The sequence below is a fragment of the Mercenaria mercenaria genome, chromosome 16 (genome assembly GCF_021730395.1).
Source record: "Mercenaria mercenaria strain notata chromosome 16, MADL_Memer_1, whole genome shotgun sequence".
Classification (NCBI taxonomy): Eukaryota; Metazoa; Mollusca; class Bivalvia; order Venerida; family Veneridae; genus Mercenaria; species Mercenaria mercenaria.
The window spans coordinates 20,720,037-20,739,241 of NC_069376.1; the positions used below are offsets into that span (position 1 = coordinate 20,720,037).

General features: G+C 34.8%; 1 protein-coding gene across 3 annotated transcripts in view; it reads left to right on the forward strand.

The window, feature by feature from the left end:
• LOC123540113 (neo-calmodulin-like) overlaps nucleotides 1-19,205 on the forward strand; it is a 194,626-nt gene that overhangs the window by 110,846 nt on the left and 64,575 nt on the right. Inside the window, exon 1 of one of the 3 annotated variants that reach the window (XM_053526328.1) lies at nucleotides 17,994-18,141. The exons of the other annotated variants lie outside the window; for them this stretch is intronic. Coding sequence (XP_053382303.1) covers nucleotides 18,109-18,141 — 33 coding nt within the window. The 5' untranslated portion in view covers nucleotides 17,994-18,108. Of the gene's footprint in view, nucleotides 1-17,993; nucleotides 18,142-19,205 lie in introns of those variants that run through there. 3 annotated transcript variants of the gene reach the window in all.

The window sequence follows — 19,205 nt, forward strand, 5'->3', positions numbered from 1 at the left end:
AACTATCATTTCTAGTGCGCTTAAAACGCAAGTATTTTCCCACTGAAATAAAACTAACTTAAAGTTTCACGTGTCTTTGCAATTTGAACAGCAACTGTACACTAATGTGCCCATCTCTGTTCGAAATGCGAACTGTAAGCTGGTTTGCACTTCGCAGTTCAGACCTGTTTACACTTCTCACAATGACCCATATAGCTGCAAATCGCCGATGGCAATTCTTTTGCCAATGGACTGGATAACAATATGTACATTAAGTATCAATTAAATGATACCATGTGACTAGCAACTGAGATAAAGTCCTTCTCTTAAATGTAAAAGCCTACTCCTCTTTAAGAAACTGTAAGTATCCGATCATCTGCAATTCTTACATATTGCACGTGATATTCGATTTGTTGAACTTTCGCTATTAAAGATCAAAAACACAAGTAACTATATATCTTACTATATATGGTCTCTAAGAAAAACAACCGTTTTGGTTTTTCCATTTAGTATACTGATATCATCTATACGTTTCTCGAATAGCCAACCCTAATTAGATAACAGCTTGGCGTAATTGAGTTTTCTTTTGCTTAGAAGGTTATTTCTGTCGTTATTGTATTGAGGATATAGCAGTTGTCCATATGTTTGGTGTACAAGCAACTGTAAGTATTCGGCGTTGTACGTGCAACTGTTTGTATCCGGAAGTTAAACATGCAACTGTTGTAAGTATGTAGCGGTGCATATGCATCTGTAATCTGGAGGAAAACAAGCAGCTGTTAGCGTGTCTAGGAGTACGCGCAACTGTTAGTATGAAGTGGTGTATGTGCAAGTATTTAGAATGCGGAGATGATTTTGTAACTGATAGTATGCAGCGGTGCATCTGCAGGTGTTAGAACGCGGAGGTGTACATACAGCTAGTAGTATGCAGCGGTGTATATGCAGGTATTAGATGGTGGAGGTGTATATGCAACTGTTAGTATGCGGCGGCGCACATGCGGCTGTTAAAATGCGGCTATTTACTTACAAATGTTAAAATGTGGCTGTATACAGTTTGCTAAACATCAGTTGACTAGAAGTACGAATTCTACTCCGTTTGTGGCTGAGAAAGGAGTGAGAGTAGACAAGCCCACTATATAAAACAATCAAAATGGATGACTCCCTGTTAAGATATGGACTTGTCTAACACTGGTTTACTGTCATATGTCGATTCTTTATCATATTGTGTGAAAATTCCAGCAGATGTGCATTCTTAGATTAAACTCGTGGCCAGATAATGAGTGTCTCTAAAAATGCTGGTTTAGACCATGGATTAGATGAAATTTCAGATATCTACCCTTTTTGCTCATCTGAATGCTCCAGATGACCTATTGTGATCACTGACCGCTCGCCGTCCGTCCGTCGTCCATACATCCACACTTTTCATCATCAACAACCTAATGAAAGTCCTTTTCCAAACTTGTTCAAAGAAGATCATTCCATGCAGAATTCTGGCTGACACGGCAACCAAAAGGAAGAACTTTTAAAATTTACTTTCCCAAACCCGAAAGTCCCAAAGCTTAGATACTTGGTATGTATGTGACATTGTGTGGTGGTCCTCTACCAAATTTTTTAAAACATGTCAATTTAGGTCAAAGTTGTCCTCGTCCCGGTGTTCCCTTTTTTTACATAGACTTCTACAAGAAAAACTAAAAAATCTACTTGCCTGAAGCCGTAATGTCCTGAACTTAGATATTTCGTATGTTTGCATTGTGTAGTTGTCCTCTACCAAGTGTATTCAAATCATACCCTAGGGTCAAACTGGTCCCGTCTTAGGGTTCACTTGCTTTACAAAGACTTCTTAAAATCTCTAAAATCCAGAAAGAAAAAAAAAAAAAGCAAGATCCAGAGCTTAAATATTTGGTTTGTAGTATTATATAGTGGTATTCTATCAAGTTTGTTCATATCATGTCCCTTGGGTAAAACCTGGCCCAGTCCTGAGGTTCATTTTTTTTACTTTATAATATTCTTGTCTAAATGCATTATGCCTGAGTTCAGATGTTTAGTAAGTAGCACTGCAGTGGCCCTCTACCAATTTTTGTTTTCAAATTATACAACTGGGTCTTCTTGTCTAAAACCGTAGAGCTTAGATATTTGAGTTGTAAGCATTACGTTGTGGCCCTCCAACAAGTTGTTCAAATCATGCCGCTGGGATTAAGATTGCCCCCGCCTAGATTTCACTTGTTTTACATAGACTTACAGGCGAAATATTTTAGAAATCTTCTTGTATGAAGCTGCAAAGACGAAGAGCTTAGACATCTGGTATGTAGCCCTCCACGGAGTTCGTTTAAATCTTGTCCTATGGGTAAAAATTGACCCTCCAAATGTGAGTCACTTTTTTACACAGACTTGTATAGGAACACTATAAAAATCAGTCTTCGTATGTGTAACCTTAAGGCCTAGAGCTTAGATAAGTAGCATTTTGCATTATATAGAGGGCATCTATCAAGACGCCATGTACCAATTTGAGTCTGAGCGAAATAGGGCCATAATGACACTCTTGTTTATAACTACCACAAAGTAAACCACCGCTTTGTGATCGTAATAAAGAAAATGTTAAGGCGCGTGCCAAGCAATTTTATATCATGTCAAATATCCAGACATCTTTCATTTATGGTGATACAGAAGTTATCCTTGTTTAAAAACTGGTTGTTTCTGAAAATTAATTGATCCGGATTTTAATGCAAAAGCATTGAATATTTGCGCATATTTGTATTGGTTTTAGACAGAACCAATAAAAATGACCGAATTCTGATGGAAACAGATGAGCTTCGTCTCAATTCTGTCGCAAAACTAAATGTAAAAAGGAGAGAGGAGGAACAATATGCTTTAAAGATGTTAGTCATTCTGTTAATTTAATGAACGGCATGGTGTCTTATAAGAACTTGTACAGTTGAATGATTGCGTATTCATTTAAGGTGAATGAAGTTTTGCATCATATTTAGATTCTTGTCTTCAGAAAAGTGTTCACTGTATAGCTCAAACTAATAAACCCTATACTTCTGCAGTCAAATAACTACAAGAAAGATATAATAGATAGTCAAACAAGTATCAGAAAGATATGATAAGCTCGAGACAAGGCGTGGACGGTAGCTTGAATTTCCACTACCGTCCATGAACAAGCTCAATCGAACCGAGTCTGCAACATTTTCTTTTATGTCGTGCTGGGCGACCTGTGGTTTTCCGATTTCTTTTTTTTTTTTTTTCATCACAGCAGCGTTGTTTGTGCCGTGTGGCGGTCGTAAAAAGTATCCTCGTACCTTCAGTCAGAGCTGTTATATTTCGATCTCTTCAGATCGTTCAGCACGACATTTACGTTGTGTTAGTGTACTGTTTAATTTTTCAGCTTGACCATTCCAGCTTGGGTGGTTCCATTACTTCAGCTTTAAATGCTTTGGATATTGTTTAATCACCCCTTGGATATGGTGCCAGCTTTTTGATTTTGTCTTTTGGCAGTTAATGTATCTATATGCAGGCTCCGTAACCACCGATCCGCTCTCTAAATTCCAGTTTGTTTAGTTCTGCCCATTGTTTTCTGGTTTAGGGCAAAGCCATTATTTTTATATGGGGACCATACGCCGCCTATCATGGAATTTCACTCTGTGCATCATTGAAGGTTACATGTGCACCACCGTATGAATACATCTTTACATCTTCGGATGTCTCTAAATTATATTCTAGTACTTATAACATGTGTAAATGTTGAGTTCTGCTCAACCCGGAGCTAGAGGGCGTGGACGGTAGCTCGCATTTCAACTACCGTCCATGAACAGGCTCAATCAAACCGAGCCTGCAACATTTTCGTTTAAATGTCGTGTTAGGCGACCTGTGGTTTTCCACTTTTTTATGCTATAGTCAGACAACTTCCACAAAGATATGATATCCGACACTTCTATAGTCAAACAACTACCAGAATGATTTGATACCCAATTTTTCTATAGTCAAACAACTATTAGAAAGATATAATACCCGACACAAACAACTATCAGAAAGATATGATACCGGACACTTCTGTAGTCGAACAGCTATCACACAGATATGATAAACTCAACATTTCTATAGTTAAACAACTATCAGAAAGATATGATAAACCTGGCATTTCTATAGTCAAACAACTATCAGAAAGATATAATACCCGACACAAACAACTATCAGAAAGATATGATAAACCCGACACTTTTATAGTTAAACAACTATCAGAAAGATATGATAAACCTTACATTTCTATAGTTAAACAACTATCAGAAAGATATAATACCCGACACAAACAACTATTAGAAAGATATGATAAACCCGACACTTTTATAGTTAAACGACTTACTATCAGACAGATATGATAAACCCAACATTTCTATAGTTAAACAACTATCAGAAAGATATGATTAACCTGACATTTCTATAGTCAAACAACTATCAGAAAGATACGATAAACCTGACATTCTATAGTCAAACAACTATCAGAAAGATACGATAAACCTGACATTTCTATAGTCAAACAACTATCAGAAAGATATAATACCCGACACAAACAACTATCAGACAGATATGATAAACCTGACATTTCTATAGTCAAACAACTATCAGAAAGATATGATACCCGACACAAACAACTATCAGAAAGATATGATAAACCTTACATTTCTATAGACAAAGAACTATCAGAAACATATGATAAACCTTACATTTCTATAGTCAACAATTATAAGAAAGATATGATACCCGACACAAACAACTATCAGAAAGATATAAAACCCAACAAAAACAACTATCAGAAAGATATAATACCCGACACAAACAGCTATCAGAAAGATATGATAAACCTTACATTTCTATAGTCAACAACTATCAGAAAGATATAATACCTGACACAAACAACTATCAGAAAGATATGATACCGGACACTTCTATAGTCAAACAACTATCAGAAAGATATGATAAACCTTACATTTCTATAGTCAAACAACTATCAGAAAGATATGATAAACCTGACATTTCTATAGTCAAACAACTATCAGAAAGATATAATACCCGACACAAACAACTATCAGAAAGATATGATAAACCTGGCATTTCTATAGTCAAACAACTATCAGAAAGATATAATACCCGACACAAACAACTATCAGACAGATATGATAAACCTGACATTTCTATAGTCAAACAACTATCAGAAAGATATGATACCCGACACAAACAACTATCAGAAAGATATGATAAACCTTACATTTCTATAGACAAACAACTATCAGAAACATATGATAAACCTTACATTTCTATAGTCAACAACTATCAGAAAGATATGATACCCGACACAAACAACTATCAGAAAGATATAATACCCGACACAAACAACTATCAGAAAGATATGATAAACCTTACATTTCTATAGTCAGCAACTATCAGAAAGATATGATACCCGACACAAACAACTATCAGAAAGATATAATACCCGACACAAACAGCTATCAGAAAGATATGATAAACCTTACATTTCTATAGTCAACAACTATCAGAAAGATATAATACCTGACACAAACAACTATCAGAAAGATATAACACCCAACAAAAACAACTATCAGAAAGATATAATACCCGACACAAACAGCTATCAGAAAGATATGATAAACCTTACATTTCTATAGTCAACAACTATCAGAAAGATATAATACCTGACACAAACAACTATCAGAAAGATATGATACCGGACACTTCTATAGCCAAACAACTATCAGAAAGATATGATAAACCTTACATTTCTATAGTCAAACAACTATCAGAAAGATATGATAAACCTGACATTTCTATAGTCAAACAACTATCAGAAAGATATAATACCCGACACAAACAACTATCAGAAAGATATGATAAACCTTACATTTCTATAGTCAAACAACTATCAGAAAGATATTACACCCGACAAAACAACTATCAGTAAGATATGATAAACCCTACATTTCTATAGTCAACAACTATCAGAAAGATATGATACCCGACACAAACAACTATCAGAAAGATATAATACCCGACACAAACAACTATCAGAAAGATATAATACCCGACACAAACAACTATCAGAAAGATATGATACCCGACACAAACAACTATCAGAAAGATATAATACCCGACACAAACAACTATCAGACAGATATGATAAACCTGACATTTCTATAGTCAACAACTATCAGAAAGATATAATACCCGGCAAAAACAACTATCAGAAAGATATGATAAACCTGACATTTTTATAGTCAACAACTATCAGAAAGATATGATACCCGACACAAACAACTATCAGAAAGATATAATACCCGACACAAACAACTATCAGAAAGATATGATAAACCATACATTTCTACAGTCAAACAACTATCAAAAAGATATAATACCCGACACAAACAACTATCAGAAAGATATAATAAACCTTACATTTCTATAGTCAACAACTATCAGAATGATATGATACCCGACACAAACAACTATCAGAAAGATAGAATACCCGACACAAACAACTATCAGAAAGATATGATACCCGACACTTCTATAATCAAACAACTATCAGAATGATATGATACCCGACACTTCTATAGTCAAACAAGTATCAGAATGATATGATACCAGACACTTCTATAGTCAAAACAATTATTAGAATGATATGATACCCGACACTTCTATAGTCAAACAGCTATCAGAAAGATATGATACCCGACACTTCTATAGTCAAACAACTATCAGAATGATATGGTACCCGACACTTCTGTAGTCAAACAACTATCAGAAAGATATGATACCCGACACTTCTATAATCAAACAACTATCAGAAAGATATGATACCCGACACTTCTATAATCAAACAACTATCAGAATGATATGATACCCGACACTTCTATAGTCAAACAAGTATCAGAATGATATGATACCCGACACTTCTATTTTCAAAACAACTATTAGAATGATATGATACCCGACACTTCTATAGTCAAACAGCTATCAGAATGATATGATACCCGACACTTCTATAGCCAAACAACTATCAGAATGATGATACCCGACATTTCTATAGTCAAACAACTATCAGACAGATATGATAACCGACACTTCTATAGTCAAACAGCTGTCAGAATGATATGATTGCTGACACTTCTATAGTCAAATCAGAATGATGATACCCGACGCTTCTATAGTCAAACAACTATCAGACAGATATGATACCCGACACTACTATAATCAAACAACTATCAGAAATATATGATACCCGACACTTTTATAATCAAACAACTATCAGAATGATATGATACCCGACACTTCTATAGTCAAACAGCTATCAGAATGATATGATACCCGACACTTCTATAGTCAAACAACTATCAGAATGATGATACCCGACACTTCTATAGTCAAACAACTATCAGAAAGATATGATACCCGACACTTCTATAATCAAACAGCTATCAGAATGATATGATACCCGACACTTCTATAATCAAACAACTATCAAACAACTATCTGAATGATATGATACCCGACACTTCTATAGTCAAACAACTATCTGAATGATATGATACCCGACACTTCTATAATCAAACAGCTATCAGAATGATATGATACCCGACACTTCTATAGTCAAACAGCTACCAGCAAGATATGATAAAACCGACACATTTTGATACTTTTGGCAGACGACGATATAATTGCAAGTTAAATCGTTCAACACTTTGGTCAGAGAGACATGATAAATGTCATGTACATCCGTTTGAAACTCACCAAAATTATTATGATCATTAGATACACATTTGAAGTGTAAAATTACCGTATTAACTTTGACAAAATGCAATACAGACTGTCAGTCTGTCAGGGTGTAAGAAGAAGCGTTGGTCAGCTTAGTCACATCTATAAATATAACATCAAAAATTCAAAAATGGTCCGTGTTTTTAGCTCATCTGATTTTTTGAAAAAAAATGATGAGTTATTGTCATCACTTGAGCGGTTGTCGGCGTCGGCGTCGGCGTCGGCGTCGGCGTCTGCGTCGGCGTTGCCTGGTTAAGTTTTATGTTTAGGTCAGCTTTTCTCCTAAACTATCAAAGCTATTGCTTTGAAACTTGGAATACTTGTTCACCATCATAAGCTGACCCTGTATAGCAAGAAACATAACTCCATCTTGCTTTTTGCAAGATTTATGGCCCCTTTTGTACTTAGAAAATATCAGATTTCTTGGTTAAGTTTTATGTTTAGGTCAACTTTTCTCCTAAACTATCAAAGCTTTTGCTTTGAAACTTGGAATACTTGTTCACCATCATAAGCAGACCCTGTACATCAAGAAACATAACTCCATCTTGCTTTTTGCAAGAATTATTGCCCTTTTGGACTTAGAAAATCAGTTTTCTTGGTTAAGTTTTATGTTTAGGTCAGCTTTTATCCTAAACTATCAAAGCTATTCCTTTAAAACTTGCAACACTTGTTCACCATCATAAGCTGACCCTGTACAGCAAGAAACATAACTCCATCCTGCTTTTTGCAAGATTTATGGCCCCTTTTGGACTTAGAAAATATCAGATTTCTTGGTTAAGTTTTATGTTTAGGTCAACTTTTTCTCTTAAACTATCAAAGCTATTGCTTTAAAACTTGCAACTCTTGTTCACCATCATAAGCTGACCCTGTACAGCAAGCAACATAACTCCATCCTGCTTTTTGCAATAATTATTGCCCCTTTTGTACTTAGAAAAATCATTTTCTTGGTTGAATATTATGTTTAAGTCAACTTTTCTCATAAACTATCAAAGCTATTGCTTTAAAACTTGCGACAGTTTTTCACCATCATAAGTGGACACTGTACATCAAGAAACATAACTCTATCCTGCTTTTTGCAAGAGTGATGGCCCTTTTTAGACTTAGAAAATCGTGGGTAGGACAATATTTCTATTATACAAAAAAAATCAGATGAGCGTCAGCACCCGCAAGGCGGTGCTCTTGTTAGAAATATAGATTCATAAAACAAGTTGTTTATTCCTTGATGTTCTTAATCTAAAAGTTTGCTTTAAGTTTGTTTTTGCTGAAAAGTTTGACATTCTTAAATATTGGCAGCAGCCTAATATAGCATAAATACCTCATTTAGTTCGCCAGGTTGAACATCATTCCTCATTCACAATTTAGACTCCTTTATTTTGTTTAACTCCCTGTCTTGATGATAATCAATAAGATATACTGGAACAAAAATGAATTATGATATTTGCATGCAAGAGAAACAAACAAATGTCTTAAGTTAAGATACTGAAATAATGTTGAACACATTTACGAGACAACATTCAGTATCCATTAAGCATGTCATGAGATTCAGATTTCTGAACAATGTAGCTTTCAGTCATTTCCAGTTATAATATTTCATACTCTATTTTGCAAAATTATTTCAAAATAAACTTTTCTGGGAAAGGACAAATATTTAAAGCAATATTAATGAAAATATGTGTACATTCGTGAGGAAGAATAAACATACAGGTATGGCATTAATAAATTCAAAAATGTATTCTCTTTTTGGCAGAGTAAGACAACGCCGAAGTCTATACTCGTTAAATGAGAACACTGAGCTATATTTTCAATGAGTATGTGTATAGACTGCACTTTAATATCAGAAGACAAGTGGAATATGTTTAAATCAAGTCAAGTAAGATAAATGATTCTAGGTTTCGCTTAAACTGAAAAAACTATTCAGACAAAATGTTAGCAGCGTATTTCAGTGTTATATTTATAAAATTATATGCTATAAGTTTATTCCACACTCCGAAACGTCTCTTACACACGATCCATTTAACTCCGTTATCTGTTTGATAGAGCAAACTCAACTTTTAAATGATTACACTGTACGAGGGCAGTCACACTAATTGACATTCATTACACTGTACGAGGGCTGTCACACTAAATGACATCCATTACACTGTACGAGGGCTGTCACACTAATTGACATCTGTTCACAGTGTACGTGAAGAAGAATATGTACGTGTTGAACAAACAAGATGTACGGCCTGTTTTTTATTCAGTCAATATCTAATCTTGTAAAGATGTAATAAAATCGACTGATTGTTGGAACAACTGCAGTCACACCTTGTAGAGACGGTCTCTTTGACAATAACATTGCTGACCTGAAAATCGAACTATTTTTAGATATGTTTGTTTTTTCTTTTTGTTAACTAGCAGATTTGCCGCAAGTACCTTTTTATACCACTGCGATATTTGTGTATGTATTCCTGGCATCACATTACCTCGAATTATGTAAGAATCACAGACCTAGAATGAATTACTGCAACTTGCTAAAAATGTTAATAGTCTATGTTTCGGAGAAATAAAAGTTTGAACATCACTAAATCATAGAAAGAAAACATTGGTTGACATGAAAATTAAACAGCATATGAAACTTGTATACATATTATTCTACAAAACCATTGTCAATTTACTCATACGTGTATTGAATTCTGGAAAGGGACTGCATGAAGGGGTCACACTTCTGGAAAGTTCAGCGCCTTTAAAAACTCACCATTTTTAAAAAGCTGTTACATGTCTTCATTTTGATGCATTTGCAACAATGTACCAGTGTTTAAACTTAACATAACTAGGTTAAACATCGTCTTTGACAATTGTTTACATTTATTTCTTTACAAATGGCATTCTTTTTTTAAAGGGGGACAACTCCTTTAGAACATTTTAAGTATCCAATTCTATCGGACAGAACAGTATTGGACAGATACGTTGTTTACCAAGATGTTGTTCGTTTACTAATAATTTCTGTTGTTATGTGATATACTGTTAAACCTGATAATTATGACAGATGAACTCTGAACAGTCTAGTTACTGGAACATGGCAGTTTGGTAAATTCACTGAAAGCCACAGCAAATATTGATGTCCTTTTATCTATATTGTTAGACTATGATGTTAGAGTAACCGCTGAGCCAATCTTGATACAACTTTACAATGATTATCCTTGCGTGGCCCTCCACTTCTCAATCAATAAGCTAAATTAAAGTAGGTCTCGTGACACGGAACAGTAATTCTTTTTAATTAAGTATATGTTGAGAGGTCAGTAATTACCAATGTTGTGATATAATAGAGTTATTATAACAGTAGCTTGATCTTGGATATAGTGTTCTATAACAGTAGCTTGATCTTGGATATTGTGTTCTATAACAGTAGCTTGATCTTGGATATAGTGTTCTATAACAGTAGCTTGATCTTGGATATAGTGTTCTATAACAGTAGCTTGATCTTGGATATAGTGTTCTATAACAGTAGCTTGATCTTGGATATAGTGTTCTATAACAGTAGCTTGATCTTGGATATTGTGTTCTATAACAGTAGCTTGATCTTGGATATAGTGTTCTATAACAGTAGCTTGATCTTGGATATTGTGTTCTATAACAGTAGCTTGATCTTGGATATTGTGTCCGGCTCTTATGAATATTGCCAGGCCGAATAACACGAAACGCCTCATGTAATATCCGCATTGGCAAAATCCGCCAGAGCCGATTGCAAGTGTCACTTGTGATCCGACCGGGCCCGAATGCAATATTTCAGATCAAGACAATGCTTTAATGACTTTTTTATTATATACCTTCACTTTTATGTTAAAAGATGACAAAAAAACTCCACTTAAGGTAACAACTGTTTTCTTAGCTGAAATGTACTCTCACATGAATATTGTTTGACAGCGAGACCACAGCGTTTTCAGCCTTATTTTTTATAAATTTTCACTGTCAAAAAGGTACAAACTATAATCCTGTTTGAAAGTTGATTTTTTGTCAATTTTATTAAGCGTGAAAAAACGTTCTACGACTAAGTAATGTATAAGAGACCAATGAACACAGAACGAAATCTTCAGCCTCTGTAGACTGAAGCGTTTTCTAGTGTACGCTGGGTCAGGTATTGAATATTAATTAATGAAAGTAGTGCGACCACATGCACAATACAAGATTACGAGTACAATACAAAATTTGTTGTCTATGCCCGTTAGTATTTACTTGTAAAATACAAGGTATATTTTTATATAGAACTTAAGTAGACCTGTTCATAATATGCATAAACATTGTATATCTGTCGAATCATAAAATAACTAGAGTGAGAGATGGGCTCCGACGACTATTATTTTCTATCAAATGTTCGATAATGGCAGGTATTTCCCAAAGATATGTTTTGTTTGACCAGACCTCAAATGCATTATTTTCAATCTCATAATATGTTTAGATAACTGATGGCAAAAGTCATTCCGGTGTACAATGTCAGTTATGAAAGAGATTCGTCATTTCATAAATATATCACAATATGACAATATTTCTAGAATAGCACACCTTAGAGAATTTATCAGGTATCGGCAATCGAGGTTTTCTGGTCACACGGTTTTTTATTAAAATATGATTATACCTTTCTGTATAATTACAAAACATCACGGACACAATTAAGACACCAAATACAACAAAGCTTCTTTCTGCAATCTGATCTATTTTAAGTGATGACGGCAATGGTCGGGGTAAAGGTATGGTGATAGTAAACTGTCGTATATGTCTCCACGATTCACTCAAATGTAGTCCATATTGGAAGTATTAGCGTCTTTATCACGTGTGTCAGTCACGTGACCATGGTTTGCTTGCATTATGGTGACTGCCAACAGACAGACTTCCACCATGACATTTTCAAAACTGTTTATATTCAATTTTGACTAATACCTACATACTGCAAGACACAAGCAAATATCCATCATAGCTAATTTATCAGTTTCAAATAAATAAATTGCGTGACGGAAGTCTACAAGGATTTGATGCAGACAGAAAACATTACCAAATGTATATATGGTTATATCTGGGCATCAAAATAACTAATTTCTTTATGTTAACATTGATGTAGCGGTACCGTCCAATCTTATCTTTAGAAGTTGGTCATAATTAGATAAATATTGTGCTTTATTTGATTGCTTTATTTCAGTGGTAGACATGGGTATTTCTGTACCAATATTTCAAGATGAAATGATGGAGTATATTGAATCTGGCAGCGGAATTGCAGTATTTTATATTCTGTCTTTATTTGCTATAATATGCAATGCAATTCCAGTAATAATATAATTTACGTAGGAAGTAAGATTTTTTGCATACCTCATGTTCAAAACGCTACGAAATTTCTCCTGCTGGTAGTAAGCAATATAATAGAATACGTTATCACTTACAAGCACATTTTGCCGACTCCGTAAAATTGACGAATGGACTGTATGATACGTTTTATTAGAAAGGATGTCTTCACCAATAACAAAGAACCTCGTCTGCCTCTGAATACTATCTACATATATATGAGTCAGTCTCAGCTTCCCGATCCCTGGTTTGTGTGTGCTGCCGTCTACAGCTGGAACCGAAGGATCTCACTGTTCGTTTGTATGCAAGCTTATTTATAGTAACCCATATGGGAGACTCCTCCAAAAGGCTGTTAGTAATGCTATTGGGAGGATAGTGAAAGATTAGAAGACTCTTCTATTCCAAAAGCCTAATCTCACTGTCATCTGTCTACTTATTTATATACCTTAGTGCTCCCCAATGCTATCTACAGAAGAGCGCTTTGATTGGTGCTATTTATAGAGATCGTTTCTCATTGGTCTAAATTCGCACATTTCATTTTACAACGAGTACCAGTCCTGCTCAAGGAAATGGTTGGTTCCCTTTAACTATTGCATGTAGTATAATGCGTGATAGTGGGATTCAGTTATGACTTTAATGACCCAATCAACCATTTACCCAAATATCAATAGAATTTCAACCATGATAACAGCAGTAATTGAATAAGAGGGAGCCAGACACTTGATGTGCATATGTGTTACGTTAATAATATAACAAAATACAAATAATTCTGTTTTGCAGTAGAAAGGTTGTAACTAATATATAAAAATGATTCTGAAATTATTTTTGATGAAAAAATATCTTAAAAATTACTTAAGCCGTTACGGAAATACAGTAGCCGATATATTTTGACATTGGGTGAGATATTGTAGCATTATTAGTGTTGGTGTGTCATAGCTAAAGCTAGAGTAGCTATAGTTCAATATTAGTGTTAGGGTTGGGTGGCTTTGCTACTGGCACGCGAGAAGTCCCCGGACAGCAGTAGTCCCCGGACACGTTCCCGCAACGCTCTATTTTCGCGATTCGTCTACATATTTTTGTGCCTAATCGTACAGACGTTTGTTTTGGAGAAGTTGATCAAGTTTATTTTTCACAGATTATCAAATGAGTATAATAATCGTGGAAATCCTTCCGCATGGTTACTTGTTTACATTTTCATTTGCGGTGCTTCCGTTCTTATTGCGCATGCACAAGAAAGGCGTGTCTGGAGGTTTTTTTAATTAAGGCTAAAATGTCTTTACTTCACGACTAGCAGACGATACACACACTTTCAACAAGAAAACTTATTTTCTTTGTGACAACAATACAACTATGCCAAAATATTTCATAAGTTGTTCGATTAGACAGTTATTGTCCGTGACTTAAGCATGATTATTCTATTTTCTGTTGTCGTATCTTTCCGTGTGGCTGGGACAAATAAATCTGACGCAAACGTTCGATCTTTTTACAGTTACGTAAAATATCATTTGTCTTTTTCATAATTCCAGCTCATATGGGCAGTTCCCGATAAATATATTCACGAAAAAATGGTGTCCGGGCATTACTATCGAGCATGTTAAAATTTGACGTCCTACAGACCACTTTTCGGGCCTCGCTAATTCCCCGCGAACGTGACGTCATTTCACAGGAAAACCCCTAAATTTTAAACTGGTAATACCGGAGCTAAGGTATTCATATGTGTTAATCGTTTTTATCCTTGATATTGTTTAAGCTTTTAAGGGCGAAATATATGCGATTTCTGTCCGGAGACTACTCGCGTGCCAGTAGAGCTAAAGTAGCTAGAGTAGTAGAGTTCAATATTAGTGTTAGGGTTGGGTGTCATGCTAGTGTAGCTAGAGTAGCTATAGTTCAATATTAGTGTTAGTTTTGGGTGTCATTGCTAGAGCTAGAGTAGCTAGAGTAACTATAGTCCAATATTTGTGTTAGGGTTTTGTGCTATAGCTAGAGTAGCGAGAGTTCAATATTAGCGTTAGGGTTTGGTGCCATAGCTAGAGCTAGAGTATAGCTAGAGTACAGTATTAGTGTTGGGGTTAGGTGCCATAGCTAGAGATAGAGTAGTAGTGTTCAGTATTAGTGTTAGGTGGAGAGCCATAGCTAGAGCTACAGTAGCTTGCGTTCAATATTAGTGTTGGGATTGGGTACCATAGCTAGAATAGCTAGAGTTTAATATTTATGTTTTAGTTCTAGCTACTGTAGCTAGATTAATGTTAAGATGGTGTAACTGTAGCATTTTAGCGTGTCAATGATAATGTACAGTATAAGGCAGTTAAAAGTTGTATGACCGTTTGGAGACTAGTTGACTTACCTTAGAGCCATTGATATACAAAATATACAACCAATATCAATCAAGTACATTTGCAATTAGGCACTCCCGATTATATTTGCCCCTAGCGAATTAGATAGACGTTCCCTTTCAGAATCTGTAATTTCATTACTTATTCAATTTTATGGATAGAAACTTGTCATCACGAGGGAGACAGCTACTTGCTGTTCTATAGCAAAGATCACAAATCGGAAACAACTTTAATTCAACGTCTGATTTTCATTTCTTTGATGAAGTTCGAACAAAATTTTCGTGACTGTACCGTAGGTCAGATATTAGCTCCTGGAATAGGATATATTATTTCACATTTTTGTCATTCAATGTAATGAATTGAGCCAGTCTATATCCTATGTCCGATGTTTCTTAAAATCATTCCTCTAAGAAAAGCTCTAGAATAGACTGGCATTAGTCTTTAAGAAATGTAATAAGACAAAAAACTTAACAATATAGTTATTATCGTGCGTTGGCTAATCTAGTAAACACTGTAATATGTCAACTTTCCTGTAAAATGAAGTACGTCAACAATCTGTATTTTTGTTTTAGAGACATTTAATGCTTAACAGATGTACGGATAGTTAGTAACATGTTTGACTCGTTATTGTAAAACTATGAATAATTTTCAGTTTCTCGTGCACCTATATAATCGCAAATGTGTCACATTTACTGTAATGTATGTTTATGTATTTATTCTTGTGTAAATTTTAATCATTGTGTTTAATAAAATATGAATACGACAAACTTGTAGTTTATTAAATTCTCTTTATTTGTATAAATGACTTTCTGACATATTTGCAAAACCTGTGGATGCTGATTATAAAACTTGCCTCAGGAGGTTGGTAATTTATCTATTTAAGGTTACGGTCAAATGGAAGATAAATGTAAAACTGATTTCATCTTCTGCAAACGACAAGGATTTACCCTAAAGCGTACATTTTTCTCACAGTCCGCGCCAACCTCAGTACCGAAAATCAGCCATCAAATCATTGAGATTCCAACCACTATTTTATTATTTTCTTAGGGTTTAAACAACGTAAAAATTGTTACAACGGTTTTTGATTATTGTTTTTCTATTAAAGCCATTATCTTTAACGTCATTGTAGTCTTTGGAATGGGTTTTCCTTAATTACCTCCCCTGTTGAACACAATTTCGGTATAATTGCCAATATCATTTAAATATTCCGTGAATTATTGCAGAAATGTATGACGACTGAACCTGGAAACGAATCGCTTTTGTTTCAACTCCACCCAGCTTAATAATCGTTAAACCAGATGCTTATCAGCATTTTCGTTTAAGGTTCGGTTACAACGGATTATGTTTTGCTATTATTCAGTGGTTCAAAGGGTCAGTTTACGAACGCTGGTGCAAATCCACATCGTTCATGTCTGTATAATTGGAAAAGAAAAAGATAGCTTCCTAATGATAACTACAGACAATTTGTTGGCACGCGTTCCAAATTTTGCAGGTAAATACTATCTCAGACTATAGTATGTTCTCTCAATATTGGTTCACGCTTTTCAAGCAGCAGGAAATAGTGCCTGGAATTCATAGTGAAATATATACAATATATCTACGATAACTTTCGCTGTGTTAGTTGAATTCAAATCTAAGTTTAGTTTGATCAACTTAGTTTAGATCATAACTCGTGGTTTAGTAGTTTCCATTTGATTATGAAATACATAAGGCTTTAAAACTCGACCATGTCTTTTATAACCATTGTCGCAGCTACTATCTTTTATGTACAGTTATTGTTTTCCCTGTCTCAAAAAATTCTAATTTATCATGTGTTCTGTACTTTTGAAGTTATACTATCTAAAATGACAGAAATCGTCAACTAGCGGCAGCTGTTGAAAGACCAAACGTTCTACCGTCTCGTCACCACAGCAACGTCCGTTCACACATGTCTTAAATGACGACGAGATATTTGTTAACAATCTCAGCCAACCTAGGAATGTTCCTTCTCTTGGTGCAATGTTTACGTGAGGACTGGAAATATATCTTTATCGGAGAAAATTCATTTGCACAATGAATATTTGATTAAGTTTGCTCCGAAGTAATTTTATTTACGAGTCTTCTAATTTATAGCAGTTATGTTACACCTGACTTTAACGGTTGCATTAATTAATCTTTTAACTTGGCAAAACAGTTATCGGTGGGTGTAATTACTGTAATGTATACATGGAGAAAGCGAGAGAAGAAACGACATAACGTTATAACACTTCATACTTGTAAACCATCATTGTTGCCTGTACGGCTTCCGACTCATTTAGGTTAAAAGTATACATAGCAAAAATCAAATTGAATGATATTCATCTTCAACTTAGCATAAAATACATTTAATTATATATAACAGACATCACATTTTAGTCCTGCTAATCAAATAAACCCAACTCTAAGATAACAAACTGTAAGAAAGAATATAATGTTCTGCAAAAAAATAGGTTCAGCTCCGACCTCATAACATAAATTACAGTGAAGCATATGTAACATACAGCCAATAACTACAGCTGTAAAGAACAAGCACTAGATGCCTGATGAAAACGGGTTTGTAAAGCTAGGTAGAGAATGACTCATAGTCAATCACTGTTTAACCGGGCAGAAATGGTGTAATGTGGATAGAAAGGATAGAAATAAAATGGTGCTTAATACAAAAAATGAAACTATAATGGTAAGATACATTTTCTTCTTATTGTGTAAGTTTGTGCTATAACTGCAACAGTTTGACAGTTTGTCTTGTAGAATTGTTATAGACATTACGATGTGTTGAAAGTAAATGTAAGTAACGATGTGTTGAAAGTAAATGTAAGTACAATACAAATATGTTAAAGACATGCGAAGTGGATAAAAGTTTAAAAGAAAACTTATCGTACACTGTTAGAAACCAGGGGGACATGTTTTCAGTAGACTTCTGCCTAATTTAATAATCTTTAAGCTAGATGGTTCTGCTCGCGTAAATTTTACGCTAATTTGCATTGGGTATCATCACGCCATTTAATTCAATGTTTAATGTTGCTGGTGCTTTGTACGTCATTTAAATGTTTACTGCGGTATAATGAACTCTCGAGCATCTGGCGTTTTCAGTACGTAGATTTTTATGAAGGTTTAATCATGCTTGTGTTAGTATGACGTAATTGTCTAAATGTGCGTCTTGGTAAAAGTACCGTTTTTATCATAATTTCTGGGCGTATCTACTAAACAGGAAATGTCACCTTGGAGAATTTCTAAAGTACTTCCGGTAACCCAAGTGGGAGTAACACAACAATATCAGTTAATCTAGAGATCACAAGTTGGGTCCGTGGACGGGCTTATTTTCCTCTAAAGACATTAGGTTGCTTATATGTGTGGTTAAATGGAGGGTACAACATTCAGTAACATTTGTTATGTTAAACTAACCACTGTTACATAGTTAAAGCAAACAAACAAAGACAATGTACATTACTGCATATTTCTCAAGTGCAGTGTATATTGATGCATCATTCTAAAATGCAAGTACATGTAATATATGTACAATACTACTAAATTCTAAAATGTAACATTTTCCTTTACTAAGTTATATATTCTTTTGTAAAATACAAGCAAAAATAGATTATGAAATGAAAAGTTTTCTCGAAAAATAACGATTTTTAACGTCTTGCTCAACAAAACTGTATGTGTAAGGATGGTCTCATCGCCTGGGAAGTACTGCTTCTGAATCTATTTAATATAGTCGCCACCAGTAGCCTTGATGTCCCC